The sequence below is a fragment of the Aquarana catesbeiana genome, linkage group LG10, assembly GCF_042186555.1.
Source record: "Aquarana catesbeiana isolate 2022-GZ linkage group LG10, ASM4218655v1, whole genome shotgun sequence".
Taxonomy (NCBI): Eukaryota; Metazoa; Chordata; class Amphibia; order Anura; family Ranidae; genus Aquarana; species Aquarana catesbeiana.
This window is the reverse complement of record NC_133333.1, coordinates 211,369,720-211,389,450: the sequence shown is the minus strand read 5'-3', so window position 1 is coordinate 211,389,450 and position 19,731 is coordinate 211,369,720. Positions and strand designations below refer to the sequence as shown.

Sequence of the window (19,731 nt, the reverse complement as noted above, 5' to 3'; positions counted from 1 at the left end):
AATAACTCCAAAAAGTAAAATCAGCGTATGGTGGTCATGGCGGACCCAGGTACTGCGCTTTCTGATACCAGTCTCACCCGATCCCTGGTGTTCCTTGGACCCGCTTCTCCACTTCCTCGTATGGCGCTCTCCGTCACAGCGTCCTACGTCATACGTACTCAGTTGCCGTATAGCAACGCCCCAACATGTTTCGTCACGAGGACTTAATCATGGGATTGGCTATACGGCACGGCAATCATTCCTTTATACCTTCCGCTCCTATTACGGGCGGAAATTACATTCCTGCGCCCTCCCTGTGTCCCCGCTCGCACCATACATCAATGTTACACTGTAATTGAGTGCTTAAGACTCAGTTAACCATAATGTCAATATATATACCGGAACATTTATTCAGATAACACTAGTCTGTCATATAATGGAGATTTCTCCCCCACACTCATTAAAAAAGCAGGCTTTACTCCCTCAAGTAAATTAAAACTAGATAATCTAGTTTTAATTTACTTGAGGGAGTAAAGCCCGCTTTTTTAATGAGTGTGGGGGAGATGTTCTGGTATATATATATATATATATATATATATATATATATATATATATATATATATATACATGCACACAAGGGAGTGGGGAAGCGGGTCCAAGGAACACCAGGGATCGGGTGAGACTGGTATCAGAGAGCGCAGTACCTGGGTCCGCCGTGATCACCATACGCTGGTTTTACTTTTTGGAGTTATTGCTGTGACAGTCTGCTGTGCTGTGCTTCTTTGCTTGAAGTGAATTTTAAAGATGTGAGTTTTATGGTGGAGGAAAGTGTTATTTTAATAAATATCATTTCGTTATTGCACTATTGGATCACTTTCTTTTTTTTTCATGTGGAGAGAGCTTCTTACTATTATACTCTGGATATGTAAAGGTGAACCATTGGAGGCCATTAATTTCCCCCCTTTTGTGTTGGACAAAGCTTTAATCCTAACACGAGAGTGTGGGCGAAAGGAGCTGGTGAGTTTATTAACCTAAGGGGAGTGGATTCACAGTCACACAGGTGCCGTGGAAGAGTATTTAAGTGAAGATCTACACTGTATCACGTCACGGATTAATATTATTGGACATTGATTTATCACATTTTTTTGGACTTTTTTTACACTTGTTTATTTTTAAACTCCTTATACACATTTTTTAATGTGCACAGATGTTTTATTCACCTAATTGGTTATGCTCACAATTTTTGTGGATTTAGATCACATTGTTTTGATGCACAGGAGTGGGAAGGAGTGATTATATTCAATATCATTACTAGTTTATTTAGTTTAAGTTTATTCAGCGCTGCTATTTGAATTCATTATTGGTTGGGGCTAGATTTTGATTAATCAAATTTTTGCACATATGGTTTATATATTTTAAGCAGCAGCTCAGTTTTAGGCTTTATTTCCATTAGCGCAGCGTTTGGAATATAGGAGGGGGCGGATTTTCTATATACCATGACTCTGCCATAATTATTCTGCCTGCATAGGCAATCAGTGTATTTCACTGTTTATCTCTATAGACTTCTACTGTCCCCAGAGTCACGGAGGGCATGTCACTCATGTGATCCATTTTAAAGCCTAAACTTAGTCAAAAAGGTTTTTTTTTCATAAACGAACAGTACTGAGCCCTGGTTCACACTGATACGATTTCAGATGTGAATCAGATCACACTGAATTGCATGACAAAGGAAATAACATTCCTATAGAGCCTGTTAACATAAGTGCAGCACAATTGTGATCCAACTTTGGGAAAGGGTCCTGTGCTTCTATGGTGCGATTCTGAGGTCCATAGACTTCATATAATTCTAGCAGGTTTTCTCCTCTAGCACAGAATTTGCAGCTATATCCAAACCGCATCAAAAATCACATCGGATATTGTCATGATTCCTATTGCACACTTTCCTGGATAGGGCTCAGGAGTAACGGGTGCTGAAGCAACAACCAGCTGGAACGGAGGACATCACAGATCAAATGCACATATCGGCCAACACACCACGGATCATCAAATGACATCCCAAAACTTTATTGAAGAACACTCACATCACAGTGGACATAGTGCAACTTTCATAGCCACACAGGACTCCTTTGTCAGCCATGTAATAAATCACATGCCCAGTGAGGGGGTCCTGCGTGGCTCCGTAACGTTGAACGATGTCCACTGTGATGTGATCGTTCTTCAATAAAAATCACAGCAGAATCGCATCAATTTATCGCATCATGTACATACAGTCAATGTGGCCGTAATCCTCAGGTGCAGCGGGGGGTTAATACACACTTAGCAAAAGTGCTGCTATTTCTGCTTTTTCCACCTCCCTCTTCCATTCATAGAATTGTACTATAGCTTCTATCAATGAAAATCTATCTAGGAATGGAGGATGGGTGGAAAAAAGGTCCACCTTCTCCATTTATAGATTGCTGTACATTAATGGAAGCTAGCGCACAGTTCTCTAAATAAGGAAGGAAGGCAGTAAGGCCGGGTATAGCTGGCACTCTAGGCAAATGCCTGTTAACTCCCAGTTCCGGTGTTCCCCCATACAGAAAATGGTCAGAGGAATTGGAATTTCAGCCAGCAGCAAAAGTGACACTTCATATTGACTGTAGGTACTGTCCCTTGTGTTGGATTAAAAAAAAAAAAAGTTTTGACCAAACAAGTAAATCCCCCTGAATGAGTTTAGAGCAATTAAACAGTACAAGAAGGAAGTTTGACCATTGGGTCCTAGACATAGGCTTAACCACTTAAGCCTATGTCCAGGACTTATGGTCATACTTCCTCTTTTGATTGCTCTAAACTCATTCAGGGGAATTTACCAAGGCTGGAGCAGACAGAATCTGAAGCAGTTGTGCATGGCAGCCAGTCATCGTCTATCTTTAATTTTCAAAGTTTAACTGAACAAGCTGAACCTTGAAGCTGATTGGTTACTATGCATGGCTGTCTGCTCCAGTTTTAATAAATTCCCCTCATTCTGTAGCAAAAGCATCACATATTAGTCTGCTACACTAACTGATCTAAGGTGTTGTTTCTTGCACATCTTTTGTTCTAACATCAGATAACCTGATACATGCGGTTCATGGGGATTAAACCCTACTTAGAAAAATCACTGCTCTGCCAATCCAGTCTGTGAGGTTAACATTTCTGACATGGCCTCAGCCTTGCACCACTCCACAAGCCACGCCCTTTGACATGTTTTGCCCCACCCACCTAGGCTTACTAAGCCCCATCTCACACATGTTAGCCTCACAGACTGGATTGGGAGAGCGGCGATTTTCTAAATTGTGCTATACACTACTAGATGGTGATATTTTCAGCGGGCACCACATTCCTGAGTACCAGCGGGACTATACACATGCCCCTTCTTTGTTTAGAGCGGCACTACAAGTATTAGGGATTAAACCCTGTTCTAGATTGCAATTGTCAGATATGGCATGATGGTTAGACATCAGGTTTTATCTGCTGCCTCGCTGGCTGATTTACTGCTATCATCTCTATGTGTATGCATGGTAGGCTTCACTGCCTGGGCACTATTACAGTTCGTGGAAATACTGCTACTGTATACCCAGGAGTCAGTACCAAAAGCCTTGGCACCAGTACAACTGGCATATAAATTACTAATGGAATTGTCTGAATCCTTATCCTCTGCCTGGGTGATGGCACAATCTGTGCATACATTGCTTTGAAGAACTGAAGTGTTTTGGTCCATTGTCTGAGCAGTGGTGCCACTAAAGTATAGGTCACTGCAGAGTGCTTGGTGGTTCTTTTTCACCATCTTCCTTCCATCTGAGCTGGTGTATATATCAACCTGTGAGCTTTCAGAAATATTGTTTGATGCTTGGAGCCCCCCACAACCTATGGTAATTTCGCCTTCAAGCGTTTGAGCATTCTTTAACTTTGTTTGTGTCCCCCTATAACTAGTATAAGGATCACTCTGGAAGCTATCAGAGGTCTTTTTTTCTCTCTGATTCCCTTTGGAACTAGTGTACATATCAGTTTGGAGACTTTGAGCGTTCATTTGTGCTTGCTTCCCATCACAGCTAGTGTATATATCACAAGGATAGCTTGGAGAGTCCTTTTTCCCTGTCTGCATCCCACCATAACCGGTGTATAAATCTTCTGGGAAAATTTTAGCGTCTCCTTCCTTTGCTTCACCACACCTTGTGTATCTGTCTTTCTGGACATCTTTAACCCTGACAGAACTAGTGTATATATTGCTTAGCTGGCTTAGGGTATCCCTCTTGCCTGCTTGCAATCCACTATAAGAGTATAGATTACTTCCTGAGTCCTTGTTCTCTGTCTTGGCCCCAGCACAGCTAGTATATATGTTGCTCTGTAAGCTTTGAAATGCCTCGTCTGCTTTTGTCCTACAGCTAGTGTGTATATCTCTCCAGAGGTCTAGAGGGTCCTTCATTTCTGCATTAGTCCCACCACAACTTGTGTATATATCACCTTGGAGAATTTCTGTATCCCTGTTCATTTGGGCACCACCACAACTAGTGGATATATTGCTCTGGTGGGTTGAGTTGTTGGTCCTAGCAGAGAAATTACTCTCCAAACCATGATAATCCATATTAACGGTCTCCTCCTTCTTAAAAGATCCATGGTCAACTTTTTTTGAAATTGCATATTCCTGCAATCCAATCTCAGCAGAGATCCCTGTTGATGTGTTGGAATCCATTGTCTTACAGTTTATAGCCAATATGTTGGTATCGGATATTAGTGTCTCATAGTTCCATAATGAAAAGTTCATGTTGGGCTTGGGCAAGCAAGTTTCACTAATGGAGTATTGTGTCATGGGGCTTTCCATGGATGTGTTACAGATAGACCCTTGTGTAACAGGGCTTGCCGTTGACATATTGCTGGTGAACCCTTGCGGGATGGAAGTTCTCACTGACTTATTGGTGAATTCCTGGGAACCTCTCCCTGAGGTATTGCTGGCAGATGCCTGTGTGTAGGAGCTTTTCAGTGGCGCCTCACTGATAGTCTCTTGGCTCACTGAGCTTTTCACAGATATGTTGCTGGTGGAGGTTTGCGTTATGAAGCTTCTCACTGACGTGTTGCTAGCCAACTTTGATGCATTGCTGGCAGCCTCCTGTATGAGGAAGCTTTCTACTGATGTGTCGCTGGTGGCCTCTTGATTTATGTTATTTCTCACTGACCTAATGTTGGTGGACTCCTGTGTCATGGAGCTTCTTAAAGGTGTATCACCAGTGGACCCTTGTGTTCCAGAGTTTATCACTGAGGTATCGCTAGTGGGCTCTAGTGTGTGTGAGCTTGTGACTTGGCTGTTTATTCCAAGCAGGCTGCTGGATGAGCTTCTTTCAGAAGTGTTGCTGTTTGTTTCTTCTTTTGAATCATCTTGGTGAGTTGTAACTGTTGGTAGTGCTGAAAGGTCTATAAAAAAATATATATTAGCAAGTTATCGATTTAAGTTATTAAATTGAAGAAACAGCTGGTTTGAAAGTGTATAATTGGTCTTTTATAGTCAAAATGAAAGGATGACTTTAGCTTTTCTACCTTCCACAATCTCTACCTTATAATATAAAAAAACAATATACACAAGATTAATTATATGCCTGGAATCTATTAGTTGTGAATTCCTGAAGCAAATCCACAACTTGAAGGTTCCCAAGCAGTGTTTACAAAACTTTGGTCAGTTTTAGAGCCCTTGCACACTGGGGCGGTTTGCAGTCGCTATTGCGCTAATAATAGCGCCTGCAAACCGCCCCGAAAGTGCCGCTGCTTTCATTCCAGTGTGAAAGCCCCGAGGGCTTGCACACTGGAGCGATGCGCTGGCAGGACGGTAAAAAAAGTCCTGCCAGCAGCATCTTCGGAGCGGTGAAGGAGCGGTGTGTATACCGCTCCTTTACCGCTCCTGCCCATTGAAATCAATGGGACGGCGCGGCTATACCGCCGGCAAAGCGCCTCTGCAGAGGCGCTTTGCGGTGGTATTTAACCCTTTCTCGGCCGCTAGCGGGGGGTAAAACCGCCCCGCTAGTGGCCGCATACCGACGGTAAAACGCCGACTTTCTCAACCTTTAAAAAAAACAAAAAAAACAACAAAAAAAAAAAAAAAAAAAACACACTTTCTGGAGTCAGGAAACCCCTGCTAAAAATCAATATATCTACAACTCATGATACGTTAGTGTGATAGTAGGTGGAAAGGATGCTACTTATGCAGATCATAGACCAGGTGTCTCAAACTGGCGGCCCTCCAGCTGTTGCGAAACAAGTCTTATCATGCCTCTGCCTGTGAGAGTCATGCTTGTAACTGTCAGCCTTGCAATGCCTCATGGGACTTGTAGTTTCACAACAGCTGGAGGGCCACCAGTTTGAGACCCCTGCCATAGACACCACGGGTTGCAGGAAAGAAATTTGCATGATTCCCCCATCAACACAGACAGTGCAGATAGGGCAATCCCTCCTGCTGAGACATTGCCTTCTCCCAGCAGGGGGGTGGGGAAAGCTGCCCCCGCCAGGAGAAGACAGTGAATTTTGCTATCGGCTATAGCAGCCACTAACGATAATCGCAAGTAAAATGATGGATTACTCGACTTGGTACATTTAGCCTGCCTTTACACAGTTCAAATCTCGGCCGGTTATTGCTGCCTAGATTCAAATGGTCTATGGCTGGCCTTACACTCATGGTCATTAAGAAGAATTACCCCTTACAGATAGCTAAAAGATCTATTGTGTCAGTAGAAATGTATCTGAGAGGCAGAAAATGCTCATTGCACAAGTAACCCCTAGCAACCTCTGGAGGAAACCTGGTTGAGAAACCCTGCTTTAAAGTGGGCAGCACAGTGGTGTAGTGGTTAGCACTTTTGCCTAGCAGCAAAAGTGTTGCTGGTTTGAGCAGTGGCATAGTGGGCGCACGGTTACTGCCTCCCCTATCCATGTGTGCGGCCCCCTGATCTACATATCAGAGCACCAGACCATGGATTCCAATGTGGGGTGGGTGTTTTTTTGAAGCACCTGATTAGAGCCAGAGGCTCTAATAGGCCTCAAAAAAGGATGGCCTCGGAGCGCAGAGCATTGCGCTCCGATCCCACCCTGTTGTGTGACGATAGCAAATACATTTTCACACTAAAGTTCCTCTCCGCCAATCAGGAGGCAGGTTGTGAAACCCGTTTCCCGATTGGCCAAAGCGTCAGGCTATCCTATTGGATGCCTAGTGCTTTGGCGGAAGAGGAGACACAAGCTTGACACAAGACACAAGCTTGAGGAGCGGGCACTGGAGCCGCCACTGCCCACACTCCAGGAGAGGACACCACAGCCCCGCCACATGAGAGGGTAAATGCCGGACCGACCACGGGGGGGCTGTCAGTGCTGCGCCACCGGGGGAGGGGGTTTGTTCACCCCCCCTCAAAAGAAGAACCCACCAGCCGCCACTGGGTTTGAGTCCCAACCACAACACTACCTGCCTGGAGTTTGCATGTTCTCCCTGTGCCTGTCTGGGTTTACTCCAGGTACTCCGGTTTCCTCCCACACTCCAAAGATATGCTGGTAGGTTAATTGGATCCTGTCTACACTGGCCCTAGTATGTGTATGTATGAATGTGAGTTAGGGACCTTAGATTGTAAGCTCCTTGAGGGCAGGAACTGATGTGAATGTATATGTAAAAGCACTGTGTAAATTGACGGTGCTATTCTAGTACCTGAAATAATAACAATAGGTGTCACCTGTGTTTTTTTATGTGTGCAAAAGTAAGGATAAGTATGTTAAACATGTACCACACAGCCATTACTATGGGCAAAGGGGCACCATAGCAAAACTATTACAGGGTCACCCATTTCCCTATCAGCATTTTATAGATGGTACCAATTGCTTTCATAGACCTCATAAAGAGGTTCCCAAACTATAAAATATATATTATTTGTATCCAAATGTATTTGCCTAATTATATTATTAATTGCATAAATTAGGGTTGCCACCTTTTCTCCAAGCCAAACCCGAACACTTTAGCAGCGCACAGGATTTTTTTTCTGTAGAATACACTATAGGATTGTAAAAGATCTGGGACAGCTTTGGGTGCCCCAAGGGGAGTAGTAATGTGTAATGGGAGTAGTAATGTGGCGCTGCAAAGAGTGGGTATGGCCTTGTATTAACAGTGGAAGGGGCATGGTTAAAAAAAAACAAAAGCATTCTTGTCCCCCTAAAATAATCTTAGATTGCTGTGCCACAAGTAAGTGTCTCACAGACATGTATAAGCCGCAGCACAATCCTTTAATAAAAACAAACAAACAAAAAACTCTTTCAGTACATATGATTTTGTGTACACTGAAAATAGTCAGAGAGCTAACATTTTATCTGAGCTACTTTAACCCTTTCATCACTAAGCCTATTTTTGACATTTGGTGTTTACAAGGTAAAATCCGTATTTTTTGCTAGAAAATTACTTAGAGCCCCACAACATTATATATATATATATATATATATATATATATATATATATATATATATATATATTTTTTTTAGCAGAGAATCTAGAGAATAAAATGGCGATTGTTGCAATATTTTATATCACATGGTATTTGTGCAGCGGTGTTTTAAACACAACTTTTTGGGAAAAGGCACACTTTCATGAATTTAAAAAAAAACAAACAGTAAAGTTAGCGCAATTTTTTTGTAAAATGTGAAAGATGATGTTACGCCGAGTAAAGAGATACCAAACATGGCACGCAGTCGTGGAATGGTGACAAACTACAGTACCTAAAAATCTCCATAGGCGACGCTTTAATTTTTTTTACGGTTACCAAGTTAGAGTACAGAGGAGGTCTAGTGCTAGAATTATTGCTCTCGCTCTGACGATCGCGGCGATACCTCACATGTGTGATTCGAACACCGTTTACATATGCGGGCGCGATTTCCGTATGCGTTTTCTTCGCTGCGCGAGCTCGAGGGGATGGGGGCGCTTTAAAAATTTTTTTTTCTTATTTATTTTATTGTTATATTAATAAATTGTGTTTTTAAAAAAAAAAAATTTCGATCACTTTTATTGCTGTCACAAGGAATGTAAACATCCCTTGTGACATTAATAGGTGGTGATGGGTACTCTTTATGGAGGGATCGGGGGTCTAAAAGACCCTCGATCCCTCCTTTGTACTTCAAAGTATTCAGATTGCCGTTTTCGGCGATTCTGAATGCTGTATATTTTTTTAAAACCGGTGCCATTGGCAGCCGAGTAAACGGGAAGTGACGTCATGACTTCGCTTCCGTGTTTACAATTAGGAGGCTGGAACGAAGCTGTTCACGGCTTCGTTCCACACTGTCTCTGATCGCCGGCTCTAAAAAAACAGTACCAGGATGATGCCTACAGCTGCGGGCATCATCCCGGTATAACCCCCAAAAGCCGAGTACGCACAACTGCGTACGCTCGGCGGAAAGGGGTTAAAGACAACCTTAGTTAAAATAGTCAGGGACTGCTTAGTAACCAGATACTGTTAAGACAATGAACACTTTGGTGAGAAGTATGTAATGTAATGTAGTGTGCGATGTGGCATAGTGTACAGCGATGCAGTACAATGTATTGGTGTGAGCGCTGTGTGATGCAACACAATGTACAGATGTAAATACAGTATGACGCAGCACAATATATGCATGTAAGTGCGAACAGTATGGTGGTGGGTAGTATGTGCAGTAGAGGAGTGTGGAGTGTATGGCGGTGGGTAGTATGTGCAGAAGAGGAGTGCGGAGTGTATGGCGGTGGGTAGTATGTGCAGGAGAGGAGTGCGGAGTATACGGCGGTGGGTAGTATGTGCAGGAGAGGAGTGCGGAGTGTATGGTGGTGAGAAGTATGTGCAGGAGAGGAGTGCAGAGTGTATGGAGGTGGGTAGTATGTGCAGGAGAGGAGTGCGAAGTGTATGGCATGGAGTAGTATGTACAAGCGAGTGGTGCGGAGTGTATGGTGGTGGGTAGTACATGTACATGAGAGAGGTGCAGATGGTGTAAAAGTATATGGTGTGAATGAGCCCTAGATCATGGAGCAGTACAGAGTCCAATTTGCAGTGGCATACATAGAGTAAGTGAACTTAGCTGCACAGCACTAGTACAAGCCACCACGCTGCAGACCACTGCTCTCATCACCCCCTTCCCAATCTCAAGCCCCTTTCTCAAGTCCCTGCATGCAAGTGTAAGGTTGACCGCAGGTCAGCCTGTTTGTGTAGGCAGAGTCAGGCCGCATAAAGCCAGCCCTCCTTTGCCTCCTCCCTTTGTGGTCGTAGGCTCTCGTAGAAACGTCATTTCCGGGGGACTCTGATGTCACTTCCGGGTTGCGGTTCGAAGAGGAGGTCGTACGGTGGCCTCGCTTCTCCAGGTTCTCGGCTTCTTCGTATCTGGCAGCATTTTTTCCGGAGGGTCTGGCACGCCAGGGGCGAAGGTAAGGGGAGTTACGTCCTCCCTCCGTGGTCATCTCACTCGGCTGGTTATTGGAGGTCTGGTCGGGTCTGATACGGTGTGGGCTGGTTGGTGACATCGGCGGCAGGGCAGCTCAAGGTTCTGTGTTACATTCAGGGTTGCATGGAAGGGGGCTGTGTGGGTTGAGGGGCCATGTGGGGTTGTTGTGTTTCTGTCAGGGTGGCATACGACCCTTACTGAGGGCTCAGGAGCAGGCTGGAGGGGGTGCTCTGGTGGCTTAGGGGCAGCTCAGCAGGGACCCCCTCCCAGGGCTATGCTCCATGGCACCTTACATCCGTGCAGGAGGGGAGGTCTCGAGGTATGCATGGTCACATACCATGCTCGCCGGCCGCTATACTCTATGTAACATCAAGGTTATTTCTGTTTGGAAAAAAAAAAAAAAAAAACCCTCACGTTCCTGTCATTTTTCTGAGTAGTAGTTTTTGTTTCTTTTCTTTAGTTGGTTTTGTTCTACATATCTACAGGAGGCACGAGGTTGCATTCTTTGCAGTTTTATTTTTCCTGTCCATTCTAGGTAGGTATTTGTTTTCCTTTAAGCCAGTTTTCAGGGGTGGTTTTATTTTTATTTCAGATCTGATGCTTCAGGTTGTTACGCATTGTTGCTGAGTAGTTGTGTGTATTGTTTCCTTCTGTAGTGGTGGTTTTCTACATTGCAGCAGGATTTTCAGGATTCTGTTTGGTGCTTACCAGGCAGTTCAGGTATGTATTTCAGGTTTTCTTTACTCTAGGTTTGACACATTTTTCACGCATTAGGGCCGACTACATCCTTCCACTGCTGGTTACTCATCACGTCTATGGGTTTCAACAGATTGAGGTTTCGTTTTTAGTGGCAAGTCTCCTCATCTGTTCTCTCGCAGCCTATCGTTTCTCATGCAATTTATGTTTTCTCATGCAATTTACGTTTTCTCATGCAAATTGCGGTTTCTCATGCAAATTGCGGTTTCTCATGCAATTACGTTTTCTCATGCGATTTACGTTTCTCATGCGATTTACGTTTCTCTTGTGATTTACATTTCTCATGCAATTTACTTTTCTCGTGCGATTTACTTTTCTCATGCGATTTACTTTTCTCGTGCAATTTACGGTTTTCGTGGAATTTACGCTCTCGTGCAATTTACGTTCTCATGCAATTTACGGTTTTTCATGCAGTTTGTATTGTTCATGTAGCCTTTCTCTCTCATGCAGCCACGTTCTCATGCTGCTTACATTTCTCACATAAACTCACGTGTTTAGTTTACTCACGCTCTCATATAGCTTTCGTTCCTCACACAGCTTGCATTTCTCGGACAGCTTACGTTTCTCACGTAAGTCATGTTCTTCTCCCGGTGTTGCTGGGAACCGTTTATGTGTTTTTCTCTTGTTTGTGTTCTCACAGTTATTTTTATGGTTCCGTGGGTTTTGTGCCACATCTTTACGATTAGTTTGGCGTCTCCACTGCAGTTACTTGTCGCGTTTTTCAGGTTCACGCGGATTGAGTTGGTCGTTTGTAATTGGCTTGTGCGGTGGCAAGTATCCTCATCCGTATATCATACATACACCTCATTATCCTTTTTTGTTTTACATGTTACCATTTCCATCGGTTGCCTGACAATTTTTTAAGCTTCAAGGCCTGAGTTTACGTTTTTTAAACTTGCCTGATACACCTCAGGTAGCTCGGCCTGGTAGTTTCACAAACTGGCATATTCGATCCCGTTTCTTACATTTTGTTTTCAGGGAGGGGTGGGCGGTTGGTTGCAGGTAAGTTATGGGGTCGGTTGTTATGCTCTTGGTTATGTCAAGTTATTTTTTTAGATTTTCGCAGGTCATGTCGCAAGCAGCGGATATTGGGGACTTCGCTTCCATCCCGCCTTCTTCGGCTAGGGGGTTGGAGCATGGTAGCTCACCTTCTCTCAGAACCTGGACTGTTCCAAGACTAATGGCAGAATTGCAGCGCAGGGGGATTTCATACCCAGCGTCGGCACGGAAAGAAAGCCCATCTTTTTAGGTTACTGTTCCCTCGTGCGTCAGATTCAAGTGCGGAGCAAGTTACCCTACGGACTGTGGCTTCTTCCCTGTCTCAAATCCACACTACCTTAAGTTCCCTGGCCACGTCCTGACAAAAGTTGCGTAATAGGATGGAGGTGTTGGAGAGTCAGCCAAATTCAGCTCCTGGAGCGGCTGCTGGCCCTGTGGCATTAGTGGATTCCGGGACCCCATCGGTACCTGTGCCTGTACCGGTAAGGCTTAGGTAATATCTTGTGTGCTCCCCCCGTTACCCCGGCAAATTTTATCCCGGGTAACATTAAGAAGGACATCCTGGAAGGCTAGAATGTTAACCTGGCATCCCTGTTAATTGCTGCCCATGATGTTGCGGACAACAGATCCTAAGCCTGCGGGGATGTTTCAGTGGTGGTGAAGACCAGGGATCACAGGCTTAGTCGCAAGTTGTCCATCCCCGAGTTTGCCCTGGCTTTTAGTCTCTACAATAACATTATTTGCTCTGTGAGTCCGCTTAGAAGTGAAGAGTTGGACCTGTATCTATATACGGTGGCTGAGTTAGGCCATAAGTATGGCGGGTCCAACTTTTATGATTATCACCGGTCTTTTTCTGTCAAGGCTGGGGCCCGTTTTGCTCAATTCCAAGTAGTGACGGATTTGGAGCAACATAGGTACCGAATTGTTTTGCCGGCATTTCGCTGGGACTACGCACACGGCATATTGGTGCCCCAATTCAGAGGTTCCTGCACTACCTAGTACATCCGGGGGGTCAGGTGTCGCTCTCCCTTCCCCAGGCCATCCGGCACCCTTGGATAAGTTAGGCCGTCCTATTCAGTTTCTGGGGAAATCCCAGATTTGCAACAACTACAATCTTGGGGTGTGCAATTATAGTCAATGCCGGTTGTTGCACATCTGTACCGGGTGTTTCATGGCTCACCCCAAGTCGGCCTGTTCACTTAGGCAGAACAAAGCTTGATGACTAAGCTGTATCAATGTGCCTTTTTTGCAGAAGTGTTTAGCCACTGATTCGTCACCTTCTTTGAGCATTTTTTTGGTAAAGGGTTTCACGGAGGGGTTCCACACGGGGTTTGTCTCCTTACCGTCAGATAGTTTTGAGTGTCAGAACCTCAGGTCATCTTCCGTAGATACAGAAGCGGTGGATTTGTTACTGCAGTCGGAACTTGATAAGGAGTTTGTCATCGGAGCCATTCACTACACCACCTTTCTGGGTTTGGAGGGTCAACCCCCTGTGGCTTGTCAGAGGGAAGTTTTCCAATAAACCACGTTTAATCAATGACTTGTCTGCCCCTCATTGTTCACTTATAGCTAGCCTCAACTCTTTTATTCCTTCGGAAGAATTTTCTCTCAAATATGCTTCGGTGGATCAGGCGATTCAGTCCATCATTGGGGTGGGGCACAGGCGCTTATCCAAAGTGGACATTGCGGACGCTTTCAAGCTTCTGCCAATTCTACCATCTCTCTGGCAGTGGCATGGTATCAGATGGAAGGGTGTTTACTATTTTGCCACCAAGCTTACATTTGGGTCCAAAAGTAGCCCATGGTTGTTCAACTCTTTTGCTCAGACTGTTAGCTGGATCCTTACGCACAGGGAGAATTGTCATAAGGTGATTCATTATTTAGATAATTTTCTCCTCATTGAAGTTTGTGATCAGGTCCCCTCCGACCTTCAGAAGCTTACTTCACTTTTTTCTGCGCTCAACATCCCGCTAGCAGTCAGAAAAATGGAGGGGCCAGTTACCACACTAACGTTCCTGGGTATCACGCTTGATACGCAGTCCATGCGGGCCAGTCTCCCCTCAGACAAGCTTGTGAGAATCAGAGATCGCATTTATGCGTTTACTGTCTCCCGAGTCTGTACCAGGGTTGAATTACAGTCACTACTGGGCATGTTAAATTTTGCTATGAGGATTATTCCCCAGGGAAGGGCTTTCATTTCTAGATTGTTATCATTATTGCCTTCAGCCCCCAACGCTGATTCTCGGGTGTTCCTGGATCCTTACGCGCTTTCTGACTTTCAGATGTGGGATGAGTTCCTCCAGCTTTGGAATGGGGTCACTATGTTTATCCCGGCTGAGTCTAGTTCCTCCCCTCAAATTTCCACAGACTCAGCGGCCACCAAAGGCTATGCGGCCATTTTTGGCTCACACTGGCTGGTAGGGTCTTGGTCAGTTGAGGTTTTGGCAAATCCTCGGTTCACGGAGACATTGGCATTGTTCAAAGTTTATCCCATAGTGGCAGCGGCTCAGGTGTGGAGGCATCTATGGGCGGGACAGACGGTGTTTTTTTCTACTGACAATCAAGCGACCTCTGAAATTATCAATAGTGGCAGATCCAGATCCTTGCTGATCATGAGTTTTGTGCGTAGGCTCGAGTGGTTGTCCCTCCATTTCAACTTTCACATGCATTGTAGGTTCGTCAATGACATAGATAATATAGCAGCCGATGCTCTGTCCCAGTTTAACATCCCATTGTTTTTCCAGCAGGTCCCGGACGCAGACGCCTGCGCCACGCCTTCTCCACAGTTCCAGCAATTGGTGATGGATTAGATTCACATTGGGTTGACATGGCAAATTTGATCAATAAGTCTTTTCGTGGAATATCAGGTAGGCGTATGCCACAGCTTGGAAGGTTTTCCAGGCCTTCCAGGCAAAATTTCCTAGCTTTGACAGTTATAACATCCAGTACCTACTAGCTTTTACCACTTTTTGCCACTCTCAACTCAAAATGGCCCATAGCACCATCAGGACATATCTGGCTGGGATTCAACATTTCGGCCTCTTTCATATGAACGATCCGTTCAGGTCCGCCTGTCAGTTTTTTAGGCGGACCTGAAAGGACGCTCCATAGACCTCTATGGAGCGTCGGATGTCAGCGGTGACATGTCCGCTGACATCTGACCCACTCCGATCCGAAAAAGTGTAACGGAGGAAAAACCTACTTTTCCATCTGTTTTCGGATCGGATGACGACCGACTCTACGGTCCGTCGTCATCCGATCCCCCATAGGGGAGAGCGGCGCTCTGACAGGTCCGTCGCTGCACAGTGTGCAGAGACAGACCTGTCATCTTCCTGCTCAGCGGGGATCGGCGGAGCGATCTCCGCTGAGCAAGCGGATGTTCACGGGGCGGATCATCATGGATCCATCCCGTGTGAAAGAGCCCTTCATGTTTTTGGAAGAAATAGGCCCTCTATTTTTTCCTCTCACCCGATTAGGGCAATCCTCAAAGGGATCCAGAAGTGTAACCCTCCTGCCATGCTCAGCAGACTTCCCATCACGGGTCACATTTTTTGGGACATATCCACATACTCACGAGATCTACTTTTGGTGGTTACCCAGCTTGCTGCTTAAGGCAGCGATATATCTGGCCTTGTACGGTTTCTTGAGGTCAGGGGAATTTACGCATTCTGGTACAGGGTCTCGCATACTTTTGGCCAATCAGTTGGTTAAGCCCCCCCCCGGCTATTTCTGTTTGCATCTACATGCATGCAAGACGCAGCAAACAGGAGGTGGCACAGAAATCAGGTTTTTCAAGACCGGGAAGGCAGGGAGCCCAGTTTTGGTTTAGACCAGCTGGTCAGTGCTACGTCTGATAAGCCCAGGGACAGTCCTCTGTTGCCTTTCCCTTGTGCTCCCCTTTCCGCAGCTTAATTCGTTCTTCATTGCCGCACCCTTTTGGCCAATCTGGGTCTGGACCCTAAAGCATAGTCTGGACATTCATTCAGGATAGGAGCTTCTGCTGCTTTGTGCCAAGGGGCCCCTGCTCATATCATTAAGAAATTAGGCAGGTGGAGGTCAGCATGTTTTTCAAGGTATATTCCAGATCCATTTTTGGAGATGTCTCAAGCGTTTGTCAATTTGGCTGATTGAATGTAATTTAGTGTTTAATAAAACTTTTTGTTAAGCTTTCATCCTACTTTTATTTTTTGCTCCCTTTTAGGCATACTGACCACGTGACCCCGGCACACCTCAGGTCAATGTTCTCTGTTATCTCTTTGTTCTTTCCTATACTAACCACAGTATTGACTCCGAGTACAAATGTAAGGCTGACCGCAGGTCAGCCTGTTTTTGTAGGCGGAGTCAGGCCACATAAAGCCTGCCCTCCTTTGCCTCCTCCCTTTGTGGTCATAGGCTCTCCTATCCCACCCACCCATTCCTTTTTTTCTTTTCCTTTTACTTTTTATTTCATTCTTTTCATTTCATTTCATACTTGGGTATGCCCCCTTTTATGCATACTGACCACGTGACCCCGGCACACCTCAGGTCAATGTTCTTTGTTATCTCTTTGTTCTTTCCTATACTAACCACAGTATTGACTCTGAGTACAAGCTTCATTATCTCACAAAACACCACCAACTCACCTCTCTCCACATTCCCTGCAGAACAAACTACTGCAGACATCCCTTCTGGCAGGATCAGCAGGAGCCGGCAGCTCCAGCTCCGCCTCCACCTGTATCTTTCTACAGGCAGCGTTGGAGAACACTGAGCAGGGGTGCTGGTGCCAGGGAGGAGACAACGTAGCGGCTCTGTATGTAGCTGCGCTGAGGTTTGCTTAGCAGCGCTGGTGCGGCTGCAGAGGGAAGCAGTGCATTCAGGCTTCATTAGCGCTGTATTGACGTGGGTCAGTGGGGGAGAGAGAGTGCACAGCAGTGAGGATTTACTAATGCTGCACTGAAGGGGAGGGAGAGAGCACTCAGCTGTGAAGCCGCAATCCTACAGAAATAATTAGAGTTGCATTAAAATATCCCGGGGGGGGGGATGTTGGCATGGACAGGAGGTATGAACCCCCCACTGAGTTCCCACACTGGCTGGGACAGGAGGTATGCTGCTGTGTCTGGGTTTCAGAAGGACAGAAACCCGGACACATGTATCAATACCCGTACTGTCCAGGTCATTCCAATACAGGTGGCAACCCTAGCATAAATCATTATATAGCCAGATAGTGCTGACCCCCTCCTGTGTTTCAGGGCCTAGTAGCAGTTGCCTGCTCTTCTATGGCTACAGATTCGTCCTTGGCAACACAATTGGGGAAACTCTGTTTTAAAAGTAATAAAGTCAGCCTAGACTGCTTCATTGACAATAGAGGGTGGCCATAGACAATATTTTGGCTCCCAGTGTTCTGCATCTTCCAGCAGCTCCATAAACATGCACACTCAGATGAGTTGTGTGCACATGTTTGTGCCATGGAAATTGGAGACAGGAGCAGCTGCCAGACTCCCTTTTCTAAAGACATACATGAATGAACTCCCCACCTGATAACTGCCTATAGTAGTAATGTGTGTGGAAAGACATTGCAATCATTTGTGTGGAAAAATGTAACTAAAAGGAGCTCTATCTTGAAGGATGGCATGCAAACCTTTTATTTAGGCTGGGTTCACACTATTGCGAATTGGATACGGGTTTCCCCGCATCCAATTCGCATGTCAGGAGATTGTGCCCGGCCCTCTATGGAGCCGGTTCACACATCCCTGGAGTGGCTCCGGTGCAAATTGCACAGGAGTCCTGTGCGTCTTGTGGTCCATTTCAGGTCCGAATTCAGCCCAAAATTCGGACTAAACTCGGATCTGAAATGGTGAACAGGGACGCACTGAACCCCTGCTGAGAGCCACTCCGTGCGGCAGTGTAAACCCAGCCTTAGATGGACTTTGAGGCTCGGTTCACATTGGTACGATGTGGGAAACCCTGCGAATCCACTGTGGGTTCCCACATCGCACCTGACTCGCAGGCAGTTCACACTGCCTTATGTGAACCGCTAGTAGTGTCAATACAAAGTTAATGACACTCCCAGATGGGCTTGCATATCACAGTGCGAACTGTCAATTCAGACAGGAATCGGATCGCATGGGGGTGAACCCCCATGCGATCCGATTTTGGTGCGGACCAAAAAAGGGTCCTGCACGACTTTGGTCTGAATGCAATGCAAATTCAGCCATACAATCTGTATGGCTGACTTTGCATCGCACAGACATCGCATATGATTTGCACTGCGAATCACATGTGATGTCGGACATCGCACCAATGTGAACTGAACCTTAGATCTTATCTCATAATTATCAGAAGGTTCAAGATGTGTTTGTAAAAAGTACAGAAAAACATTTGAATGACATACTTACATGAAACTATGGCTTTCCTTAGTTGTTCAAACACTTTCTGGTCACTGTGAACATCTCTATAGGCAAACATATGCCTTAGTTCTTTTGGGTAATATTGGAGTGGTAGCTCTACCAAGACCGGAATCAAACTCCCATTGCCATATGGAGACAATGCCAGAAACTGCTGCATTTGATATTGGCACCATGGGTCTGAGAGAAAGCTAGATGTCAGCAGCATTATCCAGCAGTGACTGTTTTCCGCACCATTTGTCAACTCTGTTGGAATGGCTCCACCAGGATTCATGTCCCGCATAGGCAGGAAGCAACGCAAACTTTCCGGCTGCTTCTGTAGGTACAAAAGCAATGCATTAGCATAAGAAATGTCCTTTTCACTGGAGCAAATATATACGTCGTTCTGCTTCTGCCAACGGGCACTGTTCTTTGGCCACACAAGGACTCTCTCATGGGCTGGCATGGTAGTTCTAGTTGGCACAGTTCTTCTAGGCAGATTGCAGCTAGAGGTCGATGCTGGCTTACTTTCGGTACCACCCATTTTTAAAGCCCTGCAAAAAAAGAAATGTATGGTATGATAAATATAAAGCACATTATACAATTTTTATTGTTCAATTTCCTTTGGATTTACCTTCAGCTATGTAGTGCAAGGACCTGCCTGACTGCATACAATTTGAAAGTGTTTAGGTTTGACCTCATATTAAACGGTTTTGGTAAATTTGAAGGAAAATTGTACCAGAAAATTATTTCATGTGTAGCCAGCTTTTACTCTGACCCTGGTCCCTTATTTTCTGCTTTTTTCCCCCCCCTTTACTGCACCAAAGGAGCGCTACTGGAATTTTTAAAAGCTACAGTGCCTTGAAAAAGCATTCATACTAGAGCTGCACGATTCTGGCTAAAATGAGAATCACTATATTTTTGCTTAGAATAAAGATCACGATTCTCGCGGTGTAACATCATTTTTCACATTATACAAAAAAATTGGGCTAACTTTACGGTTTATCTTTTTTAAAATTTCATTAAAGGGGTTTTTTTCAAAAATATTGCGTTTGAAAGACCACTGCGTAAATACAGTGTGACAAAATATTGTAACAACCGCCATTTTATTCTCTAGGGTCTCTGCTAAAAAATATATATAATGTTTGGGGGTTCCAAGTAATTTTCTAGCAAAAAATACTGATTTTAACTTGTAAGCAACAAATGT

The 19,731-nt window shown here is 45.0% G+C and overlaps 1 protein-coding gene across 1 annotated transcript in view; it reads right to left on the bottom strand.

The window, feature by feature from the left end:
- Nucleotides 1–1,319: 1,319 nt before the first annotated feature.
- The window catches only part of TIRAP (TIR domain containing adaptor protein), a 60,418-nt gene continuing 42,006 nt past the window's right edge, over nucleotides 1,320–19,731 (bottom strand). Inside the window, exons 2-3 of the mRNA XM_073603267.1 lie at nucleotides 18,537–19,078; nucleotides 1,320–5,406 (exon numbers count right to left, since the gene is read on the bottom strand). Coding sequence (XP_073459368.1) covers nucleotides 3,458–5,406; nucleotides 18,537–19,078 — 2,491 coding nt within the window. The 3' untranslated portion in view covers nucleotides 1,320–3,457. The remainder of the gene's footprint in view (nucleotides 5,407–18,536; nucleotides 19,079–19,731) is intronic.